Raw genomic sequence first — 22,854 nt, 5'->3', positions numbered from 1 at the left:
GGCCAAAATGAAAAGTAATCAAGCCAATCACCATATTAATTAAAATATCAGCTGAAAATCAGAGCTACTGTAGACCACAGGCTAAAGACGCATCTCAAAAGGATCCTCAAACTCTGAACTCTTTCTATGTCATCTTCTCACACAAAACTTTTGACTTTTATTCTGAACTTTCTATAAAACAGAAATTCTAAGTACTACATCTAATGTAAAATAGGAGATAAGAACTAAAGACAAAAAAACGCTGAATGAGCAATGCAGGCTCACACCATTAACTACAAACAATAAAAGTTAGTTCTACCAGCTGGGCGGTGTACTTTGGAGGCAGAGGCAGGCAGTTCGAGGCCAGCCTGGTCTGTAAGAGCTAGTTCCAGGACAGGTTCCAAAGCTACAATGAAATCCTGTCTCAAAAAAAAAAAAAATCTACCTATTACCAGCCTCATATTGTCTTTTTTCTAAATGTATTACATGAAATTAATAAACTGAAAACTACCAAGTTCAAACTTATCATATAATCAATGTTTAGAGCTGTCCTTAAGCCCCTACCAATAAAGTTTAGAAAGCTATCAACCCTAAACCCTAGCCACTGTGGAAGAATATGATGCGTAGTTGTTCATTTCTATTGAAGAAAGTAATCATCACCTAAAATACCAATAAAGAATAAGCTCGTTACTAAAATTTGAAAACTCCGCCCTCTAGTGGCAGAAATCTGTTACTTCCTTTCTTTGTGGATACAAGTTAAATGGGTTTCATACACCCAGTAACAGTATCCAGCACTTTGACAGGGTCTTCTTAGACAGAATAAATGTTTTTTCTTCTTTGTAAGCATCTGTTCCTACTATGGAACCATCTTTTTCTCTTGGTACGTTATTCTTCAAATACCTTCACGTTTAACTACTCTTTTAAAGATTTTATTCCTTTCAGCTGTGTGCAGATGCCTATGGCAGTCGGAGGCAATCTAGGGCTGGAGTGTAACTGTGAGCCACCTGATGTGGGTGCTTGAACAGAACTTGGGTTCTAAGCGCTCTTAACCACGGAGCCATCTCTCCATCCCCTCAGTCATTCTCTTAAAGGCAAGCTTTACAATAATGTAGAGAGCCTACTAATCAAGTCACATGTATTTTGTCATTTTTATTAATCAGTATTTAAATCACTACTTTGTTTTATGGTTGAAGAAAAAAGAAACACTACAGAAAGTTCACTAACAGAGCAAGCTTAGTGCAGTCAGGATCTGCCGTCAGGCTGCTGTCAGAAACGAGCGCACGACATTCCTACCAACCCACTTCCTTCAGAAGACAGGAAGCAGAGGCAAAGCAACAGTATTTAAAGTGCACCCTAGATTAACTAAAGTATGTGATAATATACTAATTTTAACAGGGTTCAAATCTCACCTCTGCCATTTCCTAGTAATGTGACCTTGGAGAACTTAACCATCTCCAGCACAAGAGGCTCTGATGTCACACGAGTCACCAGAGTAAATGAGGCTAACGACTCACCTGCACCCACTAAGTAACAGCAACACTGAGAAAAGAAAACTTGCTATCTTAGAAAAACAAGAGCTGGGCAGCCAAATTTCCCTTCTTGCTTTAAAAAGTGAAGTTTTATGCCATGCAATGCCTGGTGTATTGAAAATGAACCTCAGTTACGAAGCATAAAATGAAGCAGTGACCTCATAATCTAGGATTCTAGCAGCACCAGCAGCACGTCTGTCCCTCACAAGTGGGCTTTGTGTCTAAGGACACTATAGGCCTGTCTACTGTACTTTCAAAAGTCCATTCACAGCACCTCGGCTGGAAACAAGAAGTTGAATTTCATTCCAACAACTTGAAAGAGTACCTACAAGGCCCTGAACTATGAGCACCCAGTGTCATTTAAGAACTGGAATTCTGTTACATGCTAGGAAGAGAATCCTATTGGCCAAGCTCTCAATAAAAACCTTACATTTTCTTCTATTACTGGAAGCTGAGCCTGGCCTTTTGCCTTTGCTACAATGCTCCCTCTCCCGATTGCTCTGTATCCTTTAGCCACAATGCGCTGAAGTCACGAACACAGTGCGTCACTGAATGTGGAACAGTCCGGGAACACCTGACACCAGTACTTAAGAAAATCTAAGTCTGTTAGAGGCAGTGTATACATTTCTCAGATTAATTTTTACTTAAAAGTTATTTCTCTTTTTTGTTTTTTCAAGACAGGGTTTCTCTGTGTAACCACCCTGGCTGTTCCGCAACTCACTCTGTTGACTTGACTGGCCTCAAACTCAGAGATCCGCCTCCTCTGCCTCTTAAGTGCTGGGATTAAAGGCGTGTGCCACCACCACCCAGTTAAAACTTATTTCTTAAATTGATTCAATTTGTTAAAATGTGTAGTTAAGGTTCATTCATCTTCTGATAAGAATTCCACTGTTTGGTTATATCACAAATTAAGTAATAAAATCCAATACTGATATGGCCTGTTTATGTCAGTTACAAAGTTATTTATATTATTTTATACTCATTTACAAGAACTGACTTATTGAGCTAGCACTGCTGTCTAGCCTGATCTATGAGGTAGTTTCCCCTCACTTGAACCCAACTCTTCCAGGCTGACTAGTTAACAAGCTGGCTTCTCAGGCCTCTTTTCTTCCTATTCCCAGTGCTGAAACTACAGGAAGGCCACTACCCACCTAGCATTTAAAGGATTCTGGGGATGGGCATGCCTATACCGCAAGTGGTTTTAATTGTTAAGCCATTTCCTCAGCCCCTTTTAAATTCTTAACCTTTAAAACGTAGCTTCAATTTTGACTCAGCAAGCACTAGAGAATAAACTTTAACAGGAAAGAAGTGCACTATTACCTTTTAAATGTATCAAAAACACCTGAATCATCAAAATTAATGGCATCAGGGTGTCCAGGAGGTAGACAGATGTCACCAATATGAATTTCACAACATGGAATGCCATGCTGTACCACAGTCAAGCTTGGATAAAATGATGACCAACCTAAAGTTAAACAATAGAGTGAGGCATGACACAAAGCTCCCTATTAGAACACAATAGAAAGAACGCGTCAAGTTTGACTTTAGAATAAACAATTCACTATATTTTGTATTTTGCTCAGCTACGTAAAAGCCCCCCAAACTACCTTAAATTCAGTTATTTATTTTATAAATCTCTATAGAAGTCATCACTCCTATCCACAAGGGATAAATAATGAAACTATGCAACAGCTTGTGAATTACTAGTATGCTCAACATTGTATTTCTCTAATAAAGCTCTAAATTTACAGCCTACTTGGTAACTACAAACACAAATGTGATTACCGAGGACACAACTCCCCACATTACACCAAACTTACAGTATGCTATACGAATGTCATTTCTCATCTACACAGGGACATTTTATCTGATTATGGCTAAGATGCTTAAACACTATTAAATATAATTAGAAACATTTCCTTTCTAATTTTATTTGGTTTGGAATAAATTTTCATTTTTTTCCCTCAATCATCAAAGCCACAAAACATATATAAGAAGCTTTCTTTAAAGTTTTTATAATTCAGGGCTAAAGATGGTTCAGCAGTTAAGAGTACTGGATGCTCTTCCAGACATCTGGAGTTCAGAGAGCAGCTCACAGCCATCTAGTCCCCGGGGATCTGATATCCATGCAAGTAAAACATGTACACACATGAAAATAATAGTAAAGTTAACCCTACCTTTATTTTTAACATAGAAAGGGTGGTCCAGCTTACACTCCACAGTAAGCAAGCCATCTTCTACTGTACCAGGATCAAATGTCAGCTTCAGTACAGACTCACCAAATGATACACTCTCTTCATGGGATACCAACTTTAGACCATCAGAACCATAGCCCTGAAAGCACAGAAACATATGCATAGACCAAATAAACTATAAATGTTCAACTCAACACGGTGAACTTTCCAATGTATGTCCTGACTGGAGGCAAAACTTAGGATCTCCAGCTTTAAACTCAGTAGCAAGGAAACAAATACATAACTGGCCATGGGATATATGGAAGATTGGAATTTGGAATATGCATTTTAACCCAATCTAACACCTTTGATTTTGGTTTTTTTGAGACAGGGGTTCTCTGTGTAGTTCTGGAACCTGTCCTGGCACTAGCTCTTGTAGACCAGGCTGGCCTTGAACTGGGATTAAAGCTGCGCCACCACCGCCTGGCATCACTCATTTTTTAGAAACTGACTTGTATTTGTGTCTGTGCATGCACTAGTCTCTGCAAAATCAAGTACCCTAAGCAGTTTCTCCAGTCGGCATCTTTTAATTATTTGAGGTTATGAGAAACTCATGAAATTTAAATTCAGTGGCTATTACTGAGTAGTATATGCCAAGCTTGTAATGACACGAACAAGACACGACGCCTATCCTTGCACTCATCGATGACCATGGCTAGCTACAGCATGCAGTTTTACACGAGTGGATGAACAAAATAATAAATAAAAGAAGGTTGAAACTTCTTATGGAAATAGTAAACTGAACATGAAGGGATGAAAGGTAACATAATAAATAAAAGAATCTCTTGGTTTTGAATCTTGTCATCAAGAATAACTAAAGAACAGGTAGAAATTTAAAAAGAATTTAATAAATGTAACCCAAGTTATACTGAGTGTGAAAAACTGATCACTATGCATTAGTGTTGTCTATATGCACTTGGAAAGTGAAGGACATGTGCTAACAGTCAAATTAGTCTTCTAGTTCTTAAAGCTACTTAAGATTTTTATCTGAGCCGGGCGGTGGTGGCGCACGCCTTTAATCCCAGCACTCGGGAGGCAGAGGCAGGCGGATCTCTGTGAGTTCGAGACCAGCCTGGTCTACAAGAGCTAGTTCCAGGACAGGCTCCAAAACCACAGAGAAACCCTGTCTCGAAAAAACAAACAAACAAACAAACAAAAAAAAAAAAAAAAAAAAGATTTTTATCTGACCCCGAAGTACAGATTAGGGAGCCACAGTCCAGATAATTAAGCCAATCACAAAGATTTTTCTAGACGACAGACTGGGTTCAGAGTGCTGTCTACAAACAAGATGCCTGGGTGCTGCTGGTACTCAGTCAGGCGGGCTGTGAGGAGGAAGAACACTTACACTGCCGGTTACTAAGGGAAGATAATGTCAGAAAGCCAAGAACTAATCCAATGCAGCATATGTTGCAGATTTCAAATTACAAGACAGTTTTTGTAAAGTAGGAGGAGCCAAAGTCAGACTGCACACCTTACTAAATGAAGAGTAACATTGAACATGAGGACATTATACTGAAGACAGCCAAATTAAGATTTTTTTCCTCAGGAAATACAACAGGAGACAGTAGGCTCCAAAAAGGAATTTCAATCAGTACATTTTATATTCTCACGTATCTATGTATTTATTTAGTCTGCAGTAGTAATGTAGAAATTATAAGTTTTAAAAGTAAACTGTGTTGCTGGGCTGTGGTGGTATACAACACTCAGGAGGCAGAGGCAGACAGATCTGAGTTCAAGACCAGCCTGCTCTACAGAGTGAATTCCACAACAGCCAGGACCACACAGGGAAATCCTGCCTCAGAAAACAAAAACAAAACAAACAAAAGTAAAATGTATCAATAGATATTTATCCTAATGTTGCTTGCTACCATTTTTATTCATCAATAAAGAAAATGATAGTTTGCTGGGGTCATTTAAGAAGCAACAACAAACTCCCAATTAACTACAGAGGAAATTAACCACACTATCCACCTGACAACTTAAGGTTTTAATAGCTTACTAGTTGTGTTTAATGCCAGTTTAGTTCTTCAGGACATAAGCATTTAAAGCATGAAGTTGCTAAACCTGGAAGTGATTCACAGTCCCATCCATCCACCTCTCTCAGAGTGCAAGGTGCCATTTAAACAGGAATAGAAGACAAGCAGAGGGTTTCCTATACATTAACCCTCAAATTTGACTGGTTTTGAAATTCTTTAGAAGGTGTTAAATGAATGAACCTTGTGAGTGCCCATTTGAATCTCTTCCTCATTATCACAGCTTTCGGCTCTAGCAAAGTCTTCAACATCTTGCCATTCCTTATTGCTTTCTTTATGGAAGCACAGTCTTGTGCCTGGAGTTGAATTAGAAAGAATGTATCAGATAACGTGACTAGTGAGCTTGTTACCCAAGGCAACTGCAAAACATTTAAGTATTTCTTTACCTTTCAAAAAACAGTGCCAAATAGTTGATGGCCAGGAATTGCACCAGCCCAGATCATCATCATCTGACAGGGAGGACATGCAGAAAATGCCAGATTCTGACTCACTGTTTGCCTGTGAGGCAGAGAAACAGGTTTTGTTATTTTTTTAAAGATCTTTTAATACCTATTTTTAACTCAAGCTTTCAAATAACTTAATTGTAAGCTTACAGAAAATAGGTTTTCAATACTGAAGTGGTTTTTTTCATGAAGTTGTAGCTAAATACTGTCATTTGTAACAAACTGTCTTAACACAAGCAATAAAATACAAAATCAAATGCATATAATTAATAAACAATGAAATATTTTTGTCCATCTGTATGTTCTCCAAAAGAATTTCTTAGATGGGGAAATTCAACTATTATATAAACTTTGTAGAAATTTAACTTCATGAAGAAACTCACCCGTTCATGTCTTCCTGGTGTTTCTTCCTTCCAATGATCATGCGGGAAGGTTGGCCTGGTCTTTGAAGAAGAGGACACTGGTGGTGGGCGTGCATAGGAATGTAAACTTTTGCTAGTAGCTATGATGTGTACAGGAGATGATCTGAAATAAAGCAGCCGTTTTTACTATATAGTGTAGGCTCTTAGAGAATGTCTTTTAATAAAAAACAGTGCTAACAATCATATAGGAGGCAACTATGGAAAACACTAGTAAAATGCAAGATTGCATTGCAATAATGTGTTATCCCTTGAACTTATCATAAACCCTCTTCATATACAAATGTACTAATATCCTGGGCGGTGGTGGCGCACGCCTTTAATCCCAGCACTCGGGAGGCAGAGACAGGCGGATCTTTGTGAGTTCGAGGCCAGCCTGATCTACAAGAGCTAGTTCCAGAACAGGCTCCAAAGCTACAGAGAAACCCTGTCTCGAAAAACCAAAAAAAAAAAAAAACAAACAAATGTACTAATATATGTTAAAGCGCTATTATCACATATTCATCACATTCTTTTACAACTTTTTAATTCAGGCAGCTCTATAGTCCAAACTAGCCAGGAATTCAGGATTTCCCTGCCCCAAGGACAGGAATCGTCCTGATACAGATGAAATGTGCATATTATCATAAATGAAACACCCATCCATTTCTTCTACTCAGCATGAAATTACAAGCTTAACTGTCCCGCAACCATGTATCACTGGGCAGTCATGAATGGCCTTAAGCAAAAATACTAACAGCTAGCTGCCACTTCTTGTAAGCGACACTGTTTCTTGTATTCTAATACAAGCCTGTTCAAAAGCAACTGCACACTATATACAGACAGTTCGGTCCTTTCCTCCATTCTTCCTTTTCCTTGGTAAAGTCTCTACTAAGCAATGTCCTTTCAAATACATAGGGCTCCCCAAACACACTAATGACCAGTACTGCACAACACTTGAGACATCTAACCCTCAGTAACTAAAATCTCAACACCCTGTAAGCACTGGACCAACAGTCACTAACAATGGTAGAAATCAGGGAAGAATGCCTCCCGGAATAAAACGTCAACCCCAGGGAGACAGTCCCTCACTCACTTCTATCTTCCCTTACACTCATCTTCTGGAGGGTTTGCTGATTTCCTGTGAGCTTCCCCAATCCCTTTCCTTCAGAGTACCACAGATACAACTCAGATTTTAACCCTGCAAATGCCCAGTCAGCACTGTCCTACAGGGCTGTGGTCCCTAGACCTTCTATAAACTGTAACATTAACGTACAGATATAAACTTCATCTTCTAACTCTAGTGGGAGGGGGGCGCAACACTTATATCAATTTTTTTAATTATACATGATAATTATACATGATAATAATAAAGGGGCTGGGATGCAGTGTATTAGTAAAGTCCTAGGTCCAACAGATTATCGTGAAAAGTAGGAATGATACTTTGAAAGAAAAACTCTTTTCCCTATGAAAATTTACACAAAATTTAACTGAACCAAATTGCTCTATCAAAACCATTATCCTGCAAAACAGAAAAGAACACCTTAACAGGATGCAAAACAACTATGCTATGGCAAAGTATTATAAGTTAGTTCCTTCTACTTACCTAGGAAATTTGAGTCTAATTCTTACCAACAAGTGAAGATGGGACATTTCTCCAAGCTATCATAGTGAAATGATATCCACTAATATTCTCCCTAGGAATATCAGCTAGGATTTTCTATAGATCCACCCATTTTCTTAAATTTAGGTCTTGATATATGAAGTGGTTTTTATTATTGGAAGTCTACCTTAAAATTTTTGATCTTATTTTTAGATTTATTTCCATCATGTGTAAGAGTGTTTTACTTGTCTGTCTGTGTACCATGTGCATGTCTGGTGCCTGAGGTCAGATGAAGGCATCGGACCCCAGAACTGGAATCACAGAAGGATGGTTGTAAACTCTCATGTGTGCGCTGGAAATCACACCTGGGTCCTCAACCACTGAGCCACCTCTACAGCCCCTACTTTAAGATTAACAAACTTTAGAATTGGAAAAGATAATCAAGGTTACACACACTATACAAAAATATAGGGGGCTGGAGAGATGGCTCAGAGGATAAGAGCACCGGCTGCTCTTCCTGAGGTTCTGAGTTCAATTCCCAGCAACCACATGGTGGCTCATAACCATCTGTAATGAGATCTTGTGCCCTCTTCTGTCCCACAGGGATACATGCAGGCAGAATATTGTGTATATAGTAAATAAATAAATCTTAAAAAAAAAAATATAGAACACAATGAATTAAATGTATAATTGATAAAAGTTTAAAACTGTTTATTTAACTATGGTTCTTTAAGCAAATATAATTTTTATTTCTAAAAGTAAAAATCTATAAAAATGTATTTCTTAGACTAATTTTCTATTTTTAAACAAATATCTTTAGACTATTTTTCTCATACATTGTTATCTAAGTTTCAAAACAATTAAATTATCACTGATCACTACATGAATGTTTATTTTACTAACTTTAAAATCTCCCAATTTTACAATGGTATTAGCTATCTAATGGATGGTTAATTTAACATTTAAACAAATTTTTGGAATTAAGTTTAAATTTCCTCTTCATTCATGAGTGTGTGTGTACATGCACTGCAGCATGCATGAAAACCAGAGGACAACTTGTAGGTTTGCTCCTTGGCTCCATCACCCAGTGACCCAGTTTGACTGAGAACACACAACACCCTACCTGTTATAAAAGGAGCACTGCATGAGAGGGCTTTGTGGACTCGTGGCGATATTTGCTAATTCTGTCAGCCAGTCCACCTCATCTTCACCATGAGTGTTCTCCGGTATGTCTGAGGTATTCTGGCTCCAAGATGGTCTTGGATAGTCTTGATGAGATACATCTGAACTTAGCTGGTATATGGCAGATTGAGTAGGATCACTCTGAACAGCCTGAAGTTCAGGAAGATCATCTGGAAATAAGCACATTATTTTTTAAAAATATTAACATAATGAACACTACAGTAACTTCAGTTAGGAATACACAAATTTAACGAAGGTCAATGCCAGCCTGAACAACAAAACACAACATAAAATGGGAAACCTCAATTCAATTGTATTTAGTGGTATTCTTTTCCTAGAGCATTCCCCAAAGGTAGATCACAAAACCTAGATCTTCAAAGAAAAAACTAGGAAAACTACCCAAACAAATAAAATTCTTCTTTAAAAGATGGCTGGGGGATGGGGGGGGGGGCTCATATGCCTTTTTAAAAACAAAAAACAGCTGGGTGTGGTGTCACACTTTTTTTCTTTCTTTTTTTTTTTTTTTTTTTTTTTTTTTGGTTTTTCGGGACAGGGTTTCTCTGTGGCTTTGGAGCCTGTCCTGGAACTAGCTCTGTAGACCAGGCTGGTCTCGAACTCACAGAGATCCGCCTGCCTCTGCCTCCCGAGTGCTGGGATGTGGTGTCACACTCTTTATCCCAGCACTCGGGAGGAAGAGACAGGTGGATCTCTTGAGTTCAAGGCCAGCCTGGTGTACCTAGCAAGTTCTAGGACAGCCAGAGCTATGCAGTAAGAGACCTTCCCTGCCCTCCCACCCCCATCACAAAAAGTCAAACTAAAAAAGATAAAACAACAGAAATCCCCTCTATAAAGTGCATACACACGTACACACACAAACACTCTACAGACTGCAGGGTCCCTTAAATATGCAATTCAAGACAACTCTTCTGGGGGCTGGAGAGAGAGTTCAGATGTCAGCACTGGCTGCTCTTGCAGGAGACCTAGGTTTAATTTCAAGCACCCACAAAGAGGTTAGGTTAAGAACTGGCTAATTCCAGTCCCAAAGGTCTGGCTTCTGTAGGCACCAGGAACACATGTTCTTTTTATTTTTTTTCCTTTCTTTTTTATTTTTTCTTCAAGACAGGGTCTCAAAGGGTCTCACTATGTAGCCCTGGCTGTCCTGGAACTCGCTCTGTAGACCAGGCTGGCCCGCTTCTCCTCCTGAGTGCTAGCTAGGATTAGAGGCTGTAGTTATGTCATCACCTCGAAATCCTCTACTGAAAACACTGGACCTAATCCTAGTCTTCAGTGGCATTCTAGAGTAACAAATGTTCTGTACCATTCTCGGTGAACACTAATTATCTTGTTTTATGCTATGTAGTAGTGACCACACTTTACCATATATTTATAATAATATTATGTTTTCTTTCCACATGATAATACAAAAGAATACAAAAAAGTGCCTAATACCACAGCAGGGGGGAAAAAAAGAACCTCAAACACACAAACGCCTCTCCTACTCAACTAAGTACCTCCATAAAGGCCTATGTGCAGGCAAATGTTCCAGAGAAGTCTAAAATAAAGCATCTCAGTTAAAAGTAGTAACTCAGGATAGGTTATCCACCCATTCTCAACATTAGCCACACAGTCCCCATGTCACTGAACAAATGAGGTGTAAAGCACACCACACGGCAGTGCTGACAGCCAATCTTCAGGCTGCTCTTACTATGTCCCTCATGCACCATTTCTTTTTTTTTTTTTTCTTTTTTTGTGACAGGGTTTCCCTGTGTAACAGTCCTAGCTATCCTGGAACTAGCTCTTGTAGACCAGGCTGGGCTCGAACTCACAGGGATTCACCTGCCTCTGCCTCCCAAGTGCTAGGATTAAAGGTGTGTGCCACCACGGCCTGGCCTAAATGCACCATTTCTTTATTGCAAATGGTTTATTTCTGTTTTTCAGATTTTGAAATTAACTACTTTTTTTTTTTTAAAAAAGATTCATTTATTAATTATACAGTGTTCTGTCTGCATGTATGCCTGCAGGCCAGAAGAGGGCACCAGATCTTACTACAGATGGTTGTGAGCCACCATGTGGTCGCTGGGAATTGAACTCAGGACCTCTGGAAGAGCAGTCAATGCTCTTAACCGCTGGGCCATCTCTCCAGCCCAAATTAATTACTTTTAAAATGAAGCCACAGATAGGTGGGGTGAGTTCCCCAGCCTGATTTCCTCTGGACATATGATGATCATGGACAATCAATCAATCATTGTTAAAAGCATTGCTCCTTGCTCAATAGTAACTGTTACTCAAAAAGTATTAGGATCCAGAAAATATGTAGCACTTAAAGTTATGCATTATGTCCTAGACCTTCAGGACTGCCACATTCCCAAACATCACCACAACAGCATCATTTATAAAGCCACACCCTCTCAGTTTTTATAAACATTCAAACTACCACATACTACAGGAAGACAAAGGCATGTTGGAAAAGCTGAGCAGCAAGCCAGAGGCATTCATTAAGTCTGCTTCAGAACAGCAGCCTACAAGCAGTACAATTTAAAATCATTACTCAGTATACCTAGACATTCTACAAACATCTCTCTGGAGTGGCTCCCCAGCAATGATCATCACTCCAAATGCCTGATGAGTACTGCCACTTCTGTACCAGACGAACCAATGACCATGGCGAGCTCACTGGATCAAGTCACATGGCAGGGTTTTCAAAACAAAAGCATGTACTAGTCTGAGCTTAGTACACAAAATAAAACTATTTACTTCAAAAAATTTTCAATCTTTTGAGTACCTAAGTAGCACACACTGTTTTCAGCTATATTTTAAAATGAGGGACCTCCTCCATCCATTAGACTGGGGGGAACGGTTCACAGCATAAGGACCCAAGTTGGGGTTTTTACTACCCACAAGTCAGATAGCAGGCCAGGTCCTGACTGTGACTGCAGGTATCTGGGGCAGTGAGATAAGGGGACTCTGGGGGCTCTTTTTAGATCGCCATCTAGCTGACTGAGCCTCTATGTTCACCGAGTAAACAGAGTGAGGCAGAAACAACAGAGGACTGGTCTCCACAGCGCACACAGGGGCCAGTGTACGTACACGCACCACATACACACTAAAAAGCAGAAAGAAGAGAATGTTAAAAATTCCTAATACCCAAGCTCTTCAGGTAGACAAGACAGAGAAGCTGATTAAAAATGGCAATTAATGTGAATGTTTTTAGATTCTTAAGTAAGTTTGATTTGTTTACCGAGCTCCATGTGCTCCTCACAGGAGTTGTACCCTGGAGAGGATGGCAGGTTCTCATTACACTGTAGCAACTCCAAGGAGTCATTCATTCCTGAAGCTCTCTTGTCCATCACCAGCAGGAGTTTCTGTACTGCATTAGGCATCTGATTTGTCTTCACTTCCCACACCATGTTATGGTGCTCCGACTTGAAATAAAGAAAGACAGTGTCAAGTCACATCAGCGAGAATGACAGCATGATGCTGTATTTCAACATAATCACACACTGCCATTTTATTTCCTCAACCCCGTCAGGACAACTCCACAACTGTGTGTTCAACACTGTATTATATACAACCTCAAAGTTGTTAATTCAGAATCTTTTCTCACCAGTCAACTAATAGCTCTTTACAGACGCAATACTAACAATTCATTTTTCAAATGTGTTCAAAATAGAAAAAAAAAGAAATCGAGCCCAACCAACTTTCCTTAAATAAAAACACAAGGGGCTGGAGAGATGGCTCAGAGGGTAAGAGCACTGCCCGCTCTTCCAAAGGTCCTGAGTTCAATTCCCAGCAACCACATGGTGGCTCACAACCATCTATAATGAGGTCCGGTGCCCTCTTCTGGCCTGCAGGCATACACACAGACAGAATATTGTATACATAATAAATAAATAAATATTTTTTTTTTAAAAAAAAAGTAAAGCCGGGCAGTGGTGGCGCACGCCTTTAATCCCAGCACTCGGGAGGCAGAGGCAGGCGGATCTCTGTGAGTTCGAGACCAGCCTGGTCTACAAGAGCTAGTTCCAGGATAGGCTCCAAAACCACAGAGAAACCCTGTCTCGAAAAACCAAAAAAAAAAAAAAAAAAAAAAAAGTAAAAACACAAAAGGGCCTGGGTGGAAGTCGTGGCACACACTTGTAATTCCAGAACTCAGTAGGCAGAGGCAGGTCAACCAGGTATACCTAGTGAGACGCCATCTTTAAAAATAAAGGAAGGGAAAAAAAGAAAGAAACCCTAGAGGAATAATTCATTTCTTCTGTTTTTAAAGACTTTCCATTTATTATTCAATATTTTGCTTCTTTATATTCTGAAAGTAATACATTCTATGTGTACATTTGAAAGGGTATGTTATACGTCTCATGAAAATTAAAACGTTTTTTTTTTCCCCAAAAGATTTGGAACATAGCATAAGAAAAAGATGTGTCATTCTAAGCCAGGCATGGTGGCATACACCTTTTTCCTCAGGCAGGCAGATCTGAGTTCAAGACGAGCCTAGTCTACAGAGAGAGTTCCAGAGCAATCAGAGGTACACAGAGGAGCCTTGTCTCGGGGGGTGGGGGGGTTCATTCTATTTTTTTTCTTTTTTTTTTTTTCTTTTTTTTTTGGTTTTTCGAGACAGGGTTTCTCTGTGGTTTTGGAGCCTGTCCTGGAACTAGCTCTTGTAGACCAGGCTGGTCTCGAACTCACAGAGATCCGCCTGCCTCTGCCTCCCAAGTGCTGGGATTAAAGGCGTGCGCCACCACCGCCCGGCGGGGGGGTTCATTCTAATATTAACTATTATTTCCAGAAAGAGGGGGAAAAACTATAGTAAACTTAGCTAAACAACTACTAAAACTACCTTCAAATCAAATCAGTGCCATTCAAAATTCCTTTTCAAAGAAACTCAAATTTTTTAATCACGTTGGAGATAAAGACTTCAGCATTAATCCCCAGCTAACTTCCTTTATAGAGATTCTTTATGAAAGCCTTGGCCAAGATATCATAAAGAAGAGGGCTACAGCCTAACACTTTGTTGAGCATTTCTCAACAAAGTCCTAATGGGATTATTCCTGTCACTCTCTCAGCCTTGGCAACAGTTACATTAGGGTCTAACTAACATACTAACATAGTGACATAGTGAAACCCAAGTCATACTTCCTGACTTCTCAGGCTATACTCTGAATTTTTAATTTCTTTTGGAAAATTCTAAGAAACACACAACAAATCGTGATTTTTTTCAACAATCTTGTTGATTCCTGAAACGCACAACAGAAAGAGAAACAACTCCAAGAAGTTGTCCTGTGCTCCCTAATGCACACGACAGAATCAACATGCTCTCTAGAGCACACCTCAGTATACACACACACACACACACACGACAGAATCAACGTGCTCTCTAGAGCACACCTCAGTATACACACACACACACGACAGAATCAACGTGCTCTCTAGAGCACACCTCAGTACACACACACACCAGAATCAACGTGCTCTCTAGAGCACACCTCAGTATACACACACACACAGAATCAACGTGCTCTCTAGAGCACACCTCAGTATACACACACACACACACCAGAATCAATGTGCTTTCTATAACATACCTCGGCATACGTGCACACGACAAAAATCAATGTTTTAAAAAGTGACCCTTGCCTGGGCACTGCTTTAGAGGCTAGTACAATATGGCAGAAAGACCTTCAGATTTAAGAAATGTGGTTTTGGATTCCGGTTTGACTAATTCACTTTAAGAACCAAGTGACTAAATTTGTGGCCTAGTATCAAAATCATGTTTACAAAACCTGCCCTACTTTCTCTCCTTAAATCCTGAAGATGAATGAAAAAAGTTAAAATATAAGTTTTTAAACCCCAGACTGGGAAGCAATAAAAGCATGTTGTGGGGTTCTTTATGTCCTAAATAAAAGTCATTGAAAGCAAATAACCATTGGTGTAGGAGGTCCTTCTGTTTATATGTTGCCTTCATTGGTTATTCAACAAGAAACTGCTTGGCCTGATAAGGCAGAACTTAGGTAGGCAGAGAAGACAGAACTGAATTCTGGGAGGATAGAGCTGTCATGGAGCCGCCAGGTCAGACATGCTGAATCTTTCCCGGTAAGCCACAACCTCATGGTGATATACAGATTATTAGAAATGGGTTAAATCAAGATGGGAGATTAAGTCAATAAGAGGCTAGAGATAATGGGCCTGCCAATGTTTTAAGTAATACAATTTCTGTGTGGTTATTTCAGGTGTAAACTGGCCGGGCAGCCAGGAAAAACAAGTGGGCCCTCCTTGTAACAAACCATACAGCTATCTAGTCTAGGTGGTTTCTTCTTGGAAGACCTGACAAGCTTATCCATATACCTTGGAACAGTGATGTCTCATGCTATTACTTTGAGTACTTAACAATTTATCTAAATCTGAAGCATGCTGTGGAATAATCCTGCACACTATGAAAATGACAGAGTCAAGGAGTCTCGAGAAGATGCAGGGAAAAGATGGACATGCTGTACTTAGAAAAAGGTATCAAGCCACATGGCAAAACACAGATAAAAAGTATAGGTTAATTTAAATGTCAGAGCTAGTAACAAGCCTCAGCTACTGACTGAGCATTTATAATTAAGACTCTGAATGTTTATTTGGTATATGGCTGCCGGGATGGGAAAACTCTGCCTAAAAATGGCACCCAATGTGGGGCATGAAATTTCCACATAAAACCTGACAAATCTTAAAAGATTCTAGGTACACAAGAATGGAACCAAACATGGCTTCTTGTTAGTCACATTTTCTCAGATGGTCTCTTTGCTGGTGGTGAGCAGAGGCATGGCTCCTTTCAGAGGCAGCTTCCTGGCTGGATGCCCCATGGCTCTTCAAAGAGGCCCTGCTACAAAACACTTAAATGGTGTTTATGAGCAGTGGGCAGTGCGATGCTTGGTGACAGCATGGACCCAAAAAACATGGCTCCTAAAACTGGCCGTAAGCACACCTGTACCGGGAGCCCAGACTCTTCCGGAACCAAAGCGGAGAAGGCAGTCGCCAACATGCACCATGATTCAAGTTACACAGCAATTTAAGTTTTACTCACACAGACAAAAATGTCACAGATGCTTAATAAAGAACAGATTTAACCAAAAAAAAAAAAACTTTCTAAATGGATTATAGTATGTTTAAAAATATACAGAGGTTTGGGAAAGAAAAGAGGAGGTATAGACAAACCTATACACACACACACACATATAATATGAAAAATAAAACACGTAAAGACAAAAAGTACACAAAAAGTCTGGATTCCATATATTATTATGCTGTCTTTGAATTTTTTGGCTGCTAAGAGATAAGGGATTATAAAAACTGCCAGATTCAACCAACCTACTTATATTTTAAAATATTTTGACTTCAAAATTTAAGTCAAAAGATATATCACTTTGGGGGAGATGTTATGTGTTTATTTCCATTGGAAATGAAAAACTATGGATTCATTCCAGGTTAAAAAAAAAAAAAAAGATCAGGTTTGACCGAGGAAACCCCCCTCAATTCTGACTACAGGTGGAAAGAAATAAACCTAAAAGAACTACAAAACACATGATTTTACCTGCTCAAACACATAACAAATGGTTGCAAGAACACAAAAACTCCACCTACAGAAGCAAGTTGGACAATCAATGCCCCCCCATTACTACAATATTCTAATTAATCAGTCTTAGTATGTAGTTACCCACACTGCTAGGATAACTTCTCATAAATGTGATGGTCAGGTGAAATGTGCCTTTTCATGTATGATATATTTCTGTGCCTCTACCTAGTCCTTGAAACACTGAGCAAATTTAGCTCAATCAGCCATTCTCACTCAACTCTATAGAGCAAAGAGTCACGTGTACACCTAGAAACAAAGGAGGAAACCATTTGTACCAGCCCTGGTACCGGTTTTTGTTTTCAAAAACCCAAGTAAAAGTTAGGAACTGCTTCAATTAAAAAATGGTTGTTGACAAGTTGGAGTGATGTGATACCCTTCACGCTACATGAGGGCTCAGTCCTCAGCACAGGAACACTACATTCCTTTCTCGCCAAGTATCATACAAGGCATCATATTAGCTACAACAACAGTTGACCAGAATGTCCAGCGATCTAGGCTTTAGTTGAACAAAACAAGTAAATAGTTTTTGCCATATAGAATAAGGTTTAGCTATCAGTAGGGGGGAAAGGTGGGCTTCCAATGAGAGAAACTCACATCAGCTAACAAATCTGGCAAAGTGCTCCCTCCTGGATAACATCAGGAAAACAGAGAAAATGGAGAATCTAGAGTCACCAGGAAGCATGACAGCCCTGAGCACTGTGTGGCCATGGATTCTAAACTGTAAGGTGGAGTGCACTGGGTTGTTTTTTTGAGACTGGGTTCCTGTGTAATAGCCCTTGCTGTCCTGGAAACAGCTTTGTAGACCAAGATGGCCTTGAACTCACAGATTTGCCTGCTTCTGTCTCCCAAATCATGGGATTAAAGAAGTGTGCCACTACCACCTTGTTAGAGTAAGTCTTAATCCTACTATTAAAAAATGAAATAAAGAGACAAGGGTAAGAACTCTGAAATTAATTAAGTATAAACCAGGTTTGTCATTAGGTTACATGCTCTGAACAATCTACTTAAGTATGTTGCCTTGTTTGTAAACTGTAATAATTTAAAGTACATATTTCATTGGTTGTTATAAAAATAACAAAAATATCAAAATATATCTCGAATCAGTAACATAAAACATCTTCAGTACGGAATGGCTGGTGTTGCTATTACCAATTATCAGACAACAAGGAGCCACTGATGGTTTGTGGAGTTGATGTCTGACTTGAGTGTAACGACAAGTTCTTTCGATCTGTACAAACTACATTAAACTCTATCTTAACAGGCAAGGTCTGAAACATACACACGGTATTTTTTTTTTTTAAAGAACACTCACATTCTCCAGAATAAGCCAATGCTTCCAGATTCCTTTGCAAAATCTTGTAAAAGATGGCTAAGTAGTAACAATGCAGATTCCTTATTTAGTAATTCCTAAGACACACAGGAACTCAGTCACTCTTTGAAAGTTCTCTCAAACAGCTAACACTAACAGTTTAGATCGAGTTTTAATTCATCCTACAATGACCTATCCAATCTTCCTAACATTCACACTCTGTTCCACCTACTGAGAGCCAGATGTCACTGTCAACTACAGCTGCACAATGAAAACAGTCCCAGTTTACCACCATTCTCAGCCCTGAGTCTTGTTTCTCTCCCTCTGCAACAACACGTGTGGGGGGAGGGGAGCCACTAATTTTAATGTTAAAGCAGAACAACCTACCAACCAAGTAAATATTTACTGTTCTGGAACATTTGGACTTCCCACTTATTATGGTGAAGTCAGGTTTTTGGCTGAAGCTTTTTTTTTTGCTAAGGTAAAAGTTTTTATTATACAGGTTTTGTTTTCTTCTGGAGTTTTGATTTTTAAAGTTTTTACTTCCTAAACATGAAAAGAACGCCTAAACTTCAAGACAAAAGGCTCATATTTTACTCTTCTGATTACATAACCTGGGACTAGGAATTCATCTTCAAATTCACATACTACTTATCTCACAGTTAGTGTAAGAATAAAGTGCATAAAATCACACATATATACAAATTATTGGTCTGTGTCTTCTTAGAATCCTTGGCGGGCAAAGCAAGACCTCTGAAAATGTAAAGGAACAACATCAGCCTATCCTCAAAACAATCCCCACATATAGAATAATCTTATTTCTCTGATAAACAAACTCAGTTCTCAAACACCTCCTATTGTTCACTCACACTGTACACTGCTCTGTATACTCTGTACACTGTATACACTACTCTGAATACACTGTACACACTACTCTGTATACTCTGTACACACTGTATACACTTCTGTATACACTACTCTGAACACTGTATACACTGCTCTGTACACTCTGTATACAGTACTCTGTATACACTGCTCTGTATATTCTGTATACACTACTCTGTATACTCTGTACACACTGTATACACCGCTCTGTACACTCTGTATACACTACTCTGTACACACTGTATACTCTACTCTGTATACACTGTACACACTGCTCTGTATGCTCTGTACTCACTGCTCTGTACACTGTATACACTGCTCTACATACTCTGTAAACTCTGTATATACTACTCTGTATACTCTGTACACTGTATACACTTCTCGTATACTCTGTACACACTGCATACACTACTCTGTATACTCTGTACACTGTATACACTGCTCTGTATATACTCTGTACACACTGTATACACTACTCTGTATACTCTATACACACTGCTCTGTATACCCTGTACACTCTGTATATACTACTCTGTATACACTACTTTGTATACTCTGTACACACTGCTCTGTATACTCTGTATACACTACTCTGTACACTGTATACACAACTCTGTATACTCTGTATACACTACTCTGTATAACAACCTGTACACTGTATACACTACTCTGTATGCACTGTATACACTGCTCTGTATACACTGTATACATTACTCTGTACACACTGTATACACTACTCTGCTATCAGAACGTGTAGTAGTAGTACTTGCCTTGTGTTTAACTTAAATATGCACATGTCAATTCTTCATTAAATCAATGATTTTCAAAGTTTCAATTCTCCAACTGTACTTTAAATCCTATGCTCAAAAATTCAAATTTTAATGCTTTTAACAAGCTTTTTTCGTTTTTGTTTTCAAGACAGGGTTTCCCTGGTCCTGAACTTCCTTGGTAAACCAGGCTGGTCTTGAACTCACTGAGATTTGCCGGCTCTGCCTCCTAAGTGCTGTGATTAAAGGCATGCACCACCACCACCCAGCTTTTAAATTTGTAACAGATATCTGCAAACTCTAGGAAGAAGAGAACAGAAGACAACAAACTGAGCTTTCAGAGCTCTTGCCTTCCTCTTCCCTCCCCTCAAAGCACTGCCCTGCGCCCTCTCCTTTCAGTCATCACAGGCAGGACTCTGACCACTGAATGGGGCCATCTTCTTTCTAAAGAAATTAAGAGACAAAATAAACACTTAGCTCAAAATATGTTAGACTCTGACTTCTGAGTTTATTCCTAGATTCCAACCTTACTGTCCAGAGATCCTTACCAACTTAACCAGAAGGTCCTACTGAAGCCTTTAGAAACCATCACATATTCTAAATGTAATTTCTTGGACAAATGTTTCTACCACTGAGCCAAAAATGAAAACAAGAAGCCACATGGTGAGTCTGTTTTGGTAAGCTACACTTAGCACCTTTGTGATTCTAGACAGTTTTACCACTGATGTCTATTTCCTTATTTGTCAATAGAACTAAAACCTATCCACACCTCAAAATTCTTACAGGTATAAAAATATTATCTCACAATCTTCTTTTGCTGAACACTGCAAATCACATCAAAACAAATTATTTTCATGATCAACATGAAATACTAATACAGATCACATAAAACTTTTCATGGACAGTATTGTCAATTCAAATAATATTTTAAACAAGTTATCCTGAAAGCTGAAGAGATGGTCCAGTGGTTAAAAGCACTGTGCAATCTTTTAGAGGCCCTGGGTTCAATTCCCAGTACCTACATCAAGTTAACATCAAGTTAACTACTGTCTGTTAACTCTGACTAACCTCTTCTGGCCATCTTGGGTACTGTATGAACATGGTGCATAGACAGATATGCAGGCAAAACACCCATACACATAAAATTAAATAATCTTAAAGAAGCCAGGCAGTGGTTGTGCATGCATTTCATCCCAGCAGTCCCTTTAATCCCAGCACTCGGGGCTGGAGAGATGGCTCAGAGGTTAAGAGCATTGACTGCTCTTCCAGAGGTCCTGAGTTCAATTCCCAGCAACCACATGATGGCTCACAACCATCTGTAATGAGATCTGGTGCCCTCTTCTGGTGTGTGGGAAGCAGAATGTTTTTTTTTTTTTTTTAATATTTATTTATTATGTATACAACATTCTGCCTCCATGTATGCCTGCATGCCAGAGAAGGGTGCCAGATCTCAGTACAGATGGTTGTGAGCCATCATGTGGTTGCCGGGAATTGAACTCAGGACCTCTGGAAGAGCAGCCAGTGCTCCCAACCTCTGAGCCATCTCTCCAGCCCCTGGGAAGCAGAATGTTGTACACATAATAAATAAAAAAGCCAAAAAACGTTAAAAAAAAAATCCCAGCACTCGGGAGGCAGAGGCAGGCAGATGTCTGTGAGTTCTACAAAGCAAGTTCCAGGACAGCCAGAACTGTTACTCAGAGAAACCCTGCCTTGAAAAAACAAAAAACTTAAAAGTTATTTTATAAGAAGCTTGAAATCATCTAAAATTAACATGAAAGGAATTATTTCCCTACACTTGATTATAATCCTAAACATTTTCATTTCAACAACTCTTTTTGGCCAGGCATGGCTGAAATCTGAAATTTATATGAAAGTAACCTAGTTTCCTAAGTTGAGTATACTCTTAAACATTTTCGTACTACTAGACCAACCTGTGAAAACAGACTTTTTTTTTTGGTCCAGACAAGGTGGCAAACTTACACTCAGCACTCAGGAGGTAGAGGCAGGAAGATCACTGTTGCATTCCATTCCAATCTTGTCTACAAAGTGAGTTACAGACCACCTAAGGCTACAGCACGGAGACCCTGTCTAAAAAAGGAAGGGGGCATTTCTATAGGAGCTTTAAAGGCTTTAAATTTTCACTGATAGCTAAGGACGGAGGACTGCCAAGAATGCAGGGCCGGCCTAAGCTATAAAGACTAGAGTGTCTTCAGGACAGGTTAAGTACCTCGCCATTTGTCTAAAACAAAACCAAATACTGAACTAACCATATTAGAGAAAATTTTTGTTTTCTCTTTCCCTTTTGTTTTTTAGTTTGTTTTTAACGGTATGGCTTTATGTAGACAGGCTGGTCTGGAGCTCACTATGTAGAGGTCATGGCCCATTCTCCTGCTTGTACCTCCCAAGAGCTTGAGATTACAGACATGGCCGAAAATAAGCTTTTCTAACTTTCCTAGTGAAAATGTAACCAAATTTATGATAGTAAAGTACAAAGCAAATGCAGATCAAAATATGAAAGTACATGATTACTGACCTCAAACAGTTAAAATTACAATGTTCCAAATTTTATTAATTTGGACAGGTATTTGTCAGTTTAACTTTTTAATTTTTGTGATTTCTTTTCCCCTTCTTGGTGCACACTGTGAAATTTAAAGCACATAAAAGCACCCTTGTTAATACTGTTAGGGAGTAACTTCTTAAGATAACGTATATGAGTAAAAGAGTACTGATATCTTATTTCCAACCGATACACAGACACAACCGATACACCAAAGAACCTTCAGGCTCAGTATCTAAGTTCATGCCATATGCCTGCTTCACCGCACAATGAAGCGAGAGTCTAAAGATAAAATACAGTAGAGACCATTTGGTGGTGTAGCA

General features: G+C 39.2%; 1 protein-coding gene across 2 annotated transcripts in view; it reads right to left on the bottom strand.

Annotated features, from left to right (window-relative positions):
- Hbp1 (HMG-box transcription factor 1) overlaps positions 1-22,854 on the bottom strand; it is a 29,706-nt gene that overhangs the window by 5,369 nt on the left and 1,483 nt on the right. For both annotated transcript variants that reach the window (XM_057783090.1, XM_057783091.1), the window contains exons 2-8: positions 12,640-12,823; positions 9,343-9,571; positions 6,602-6,743; positions 6,162-6,273; positions 5,959-6,071; positions 3,686-3,842; positions 2,829-2,973 (exon numbers count right to left, since the gene is read on the bottom strand). In XM_057783090.1, the coding sequence (XP_057639073.1) occupies positions 2,829-2,973; positions 3,686-3,842; positions 5,959-6,071; positions 6,162-6,273; positions 6,602-6,743; positions 9,343-9,571; positions 12,640-12,823 (1,082 nt within the window). The remainder of the gene's footprint in view (positions 1-2,828; positions 2,974-3,685; positions 3,843-5,958; positions 6,072-6,161; positions 6,274-6,601; positions 6,744-9,342; positions 9,572-12,639; positions 12,824-22,854) is intronic.

The sequence above is a fragment of the Chionomys nivalis genome, chromosome 10 (genome assembly GCF_950005125.1).
Source record: "Chionomys nivalis chromosome 10, mChiNiv1.1, whole genome shotgun sequence".
In the NCBI taxonomy this organism is placed as follows: Eukaryota; Metazoa; Chordata; class Mammalia; order Rodentia; family Cricetidae; genus Chionomys; species Chionomys nivalis.
Note: the sequence above shows the minus strand (reverse complement) of the source record. Positions and strands in the feature narration are given on the sequence as shown.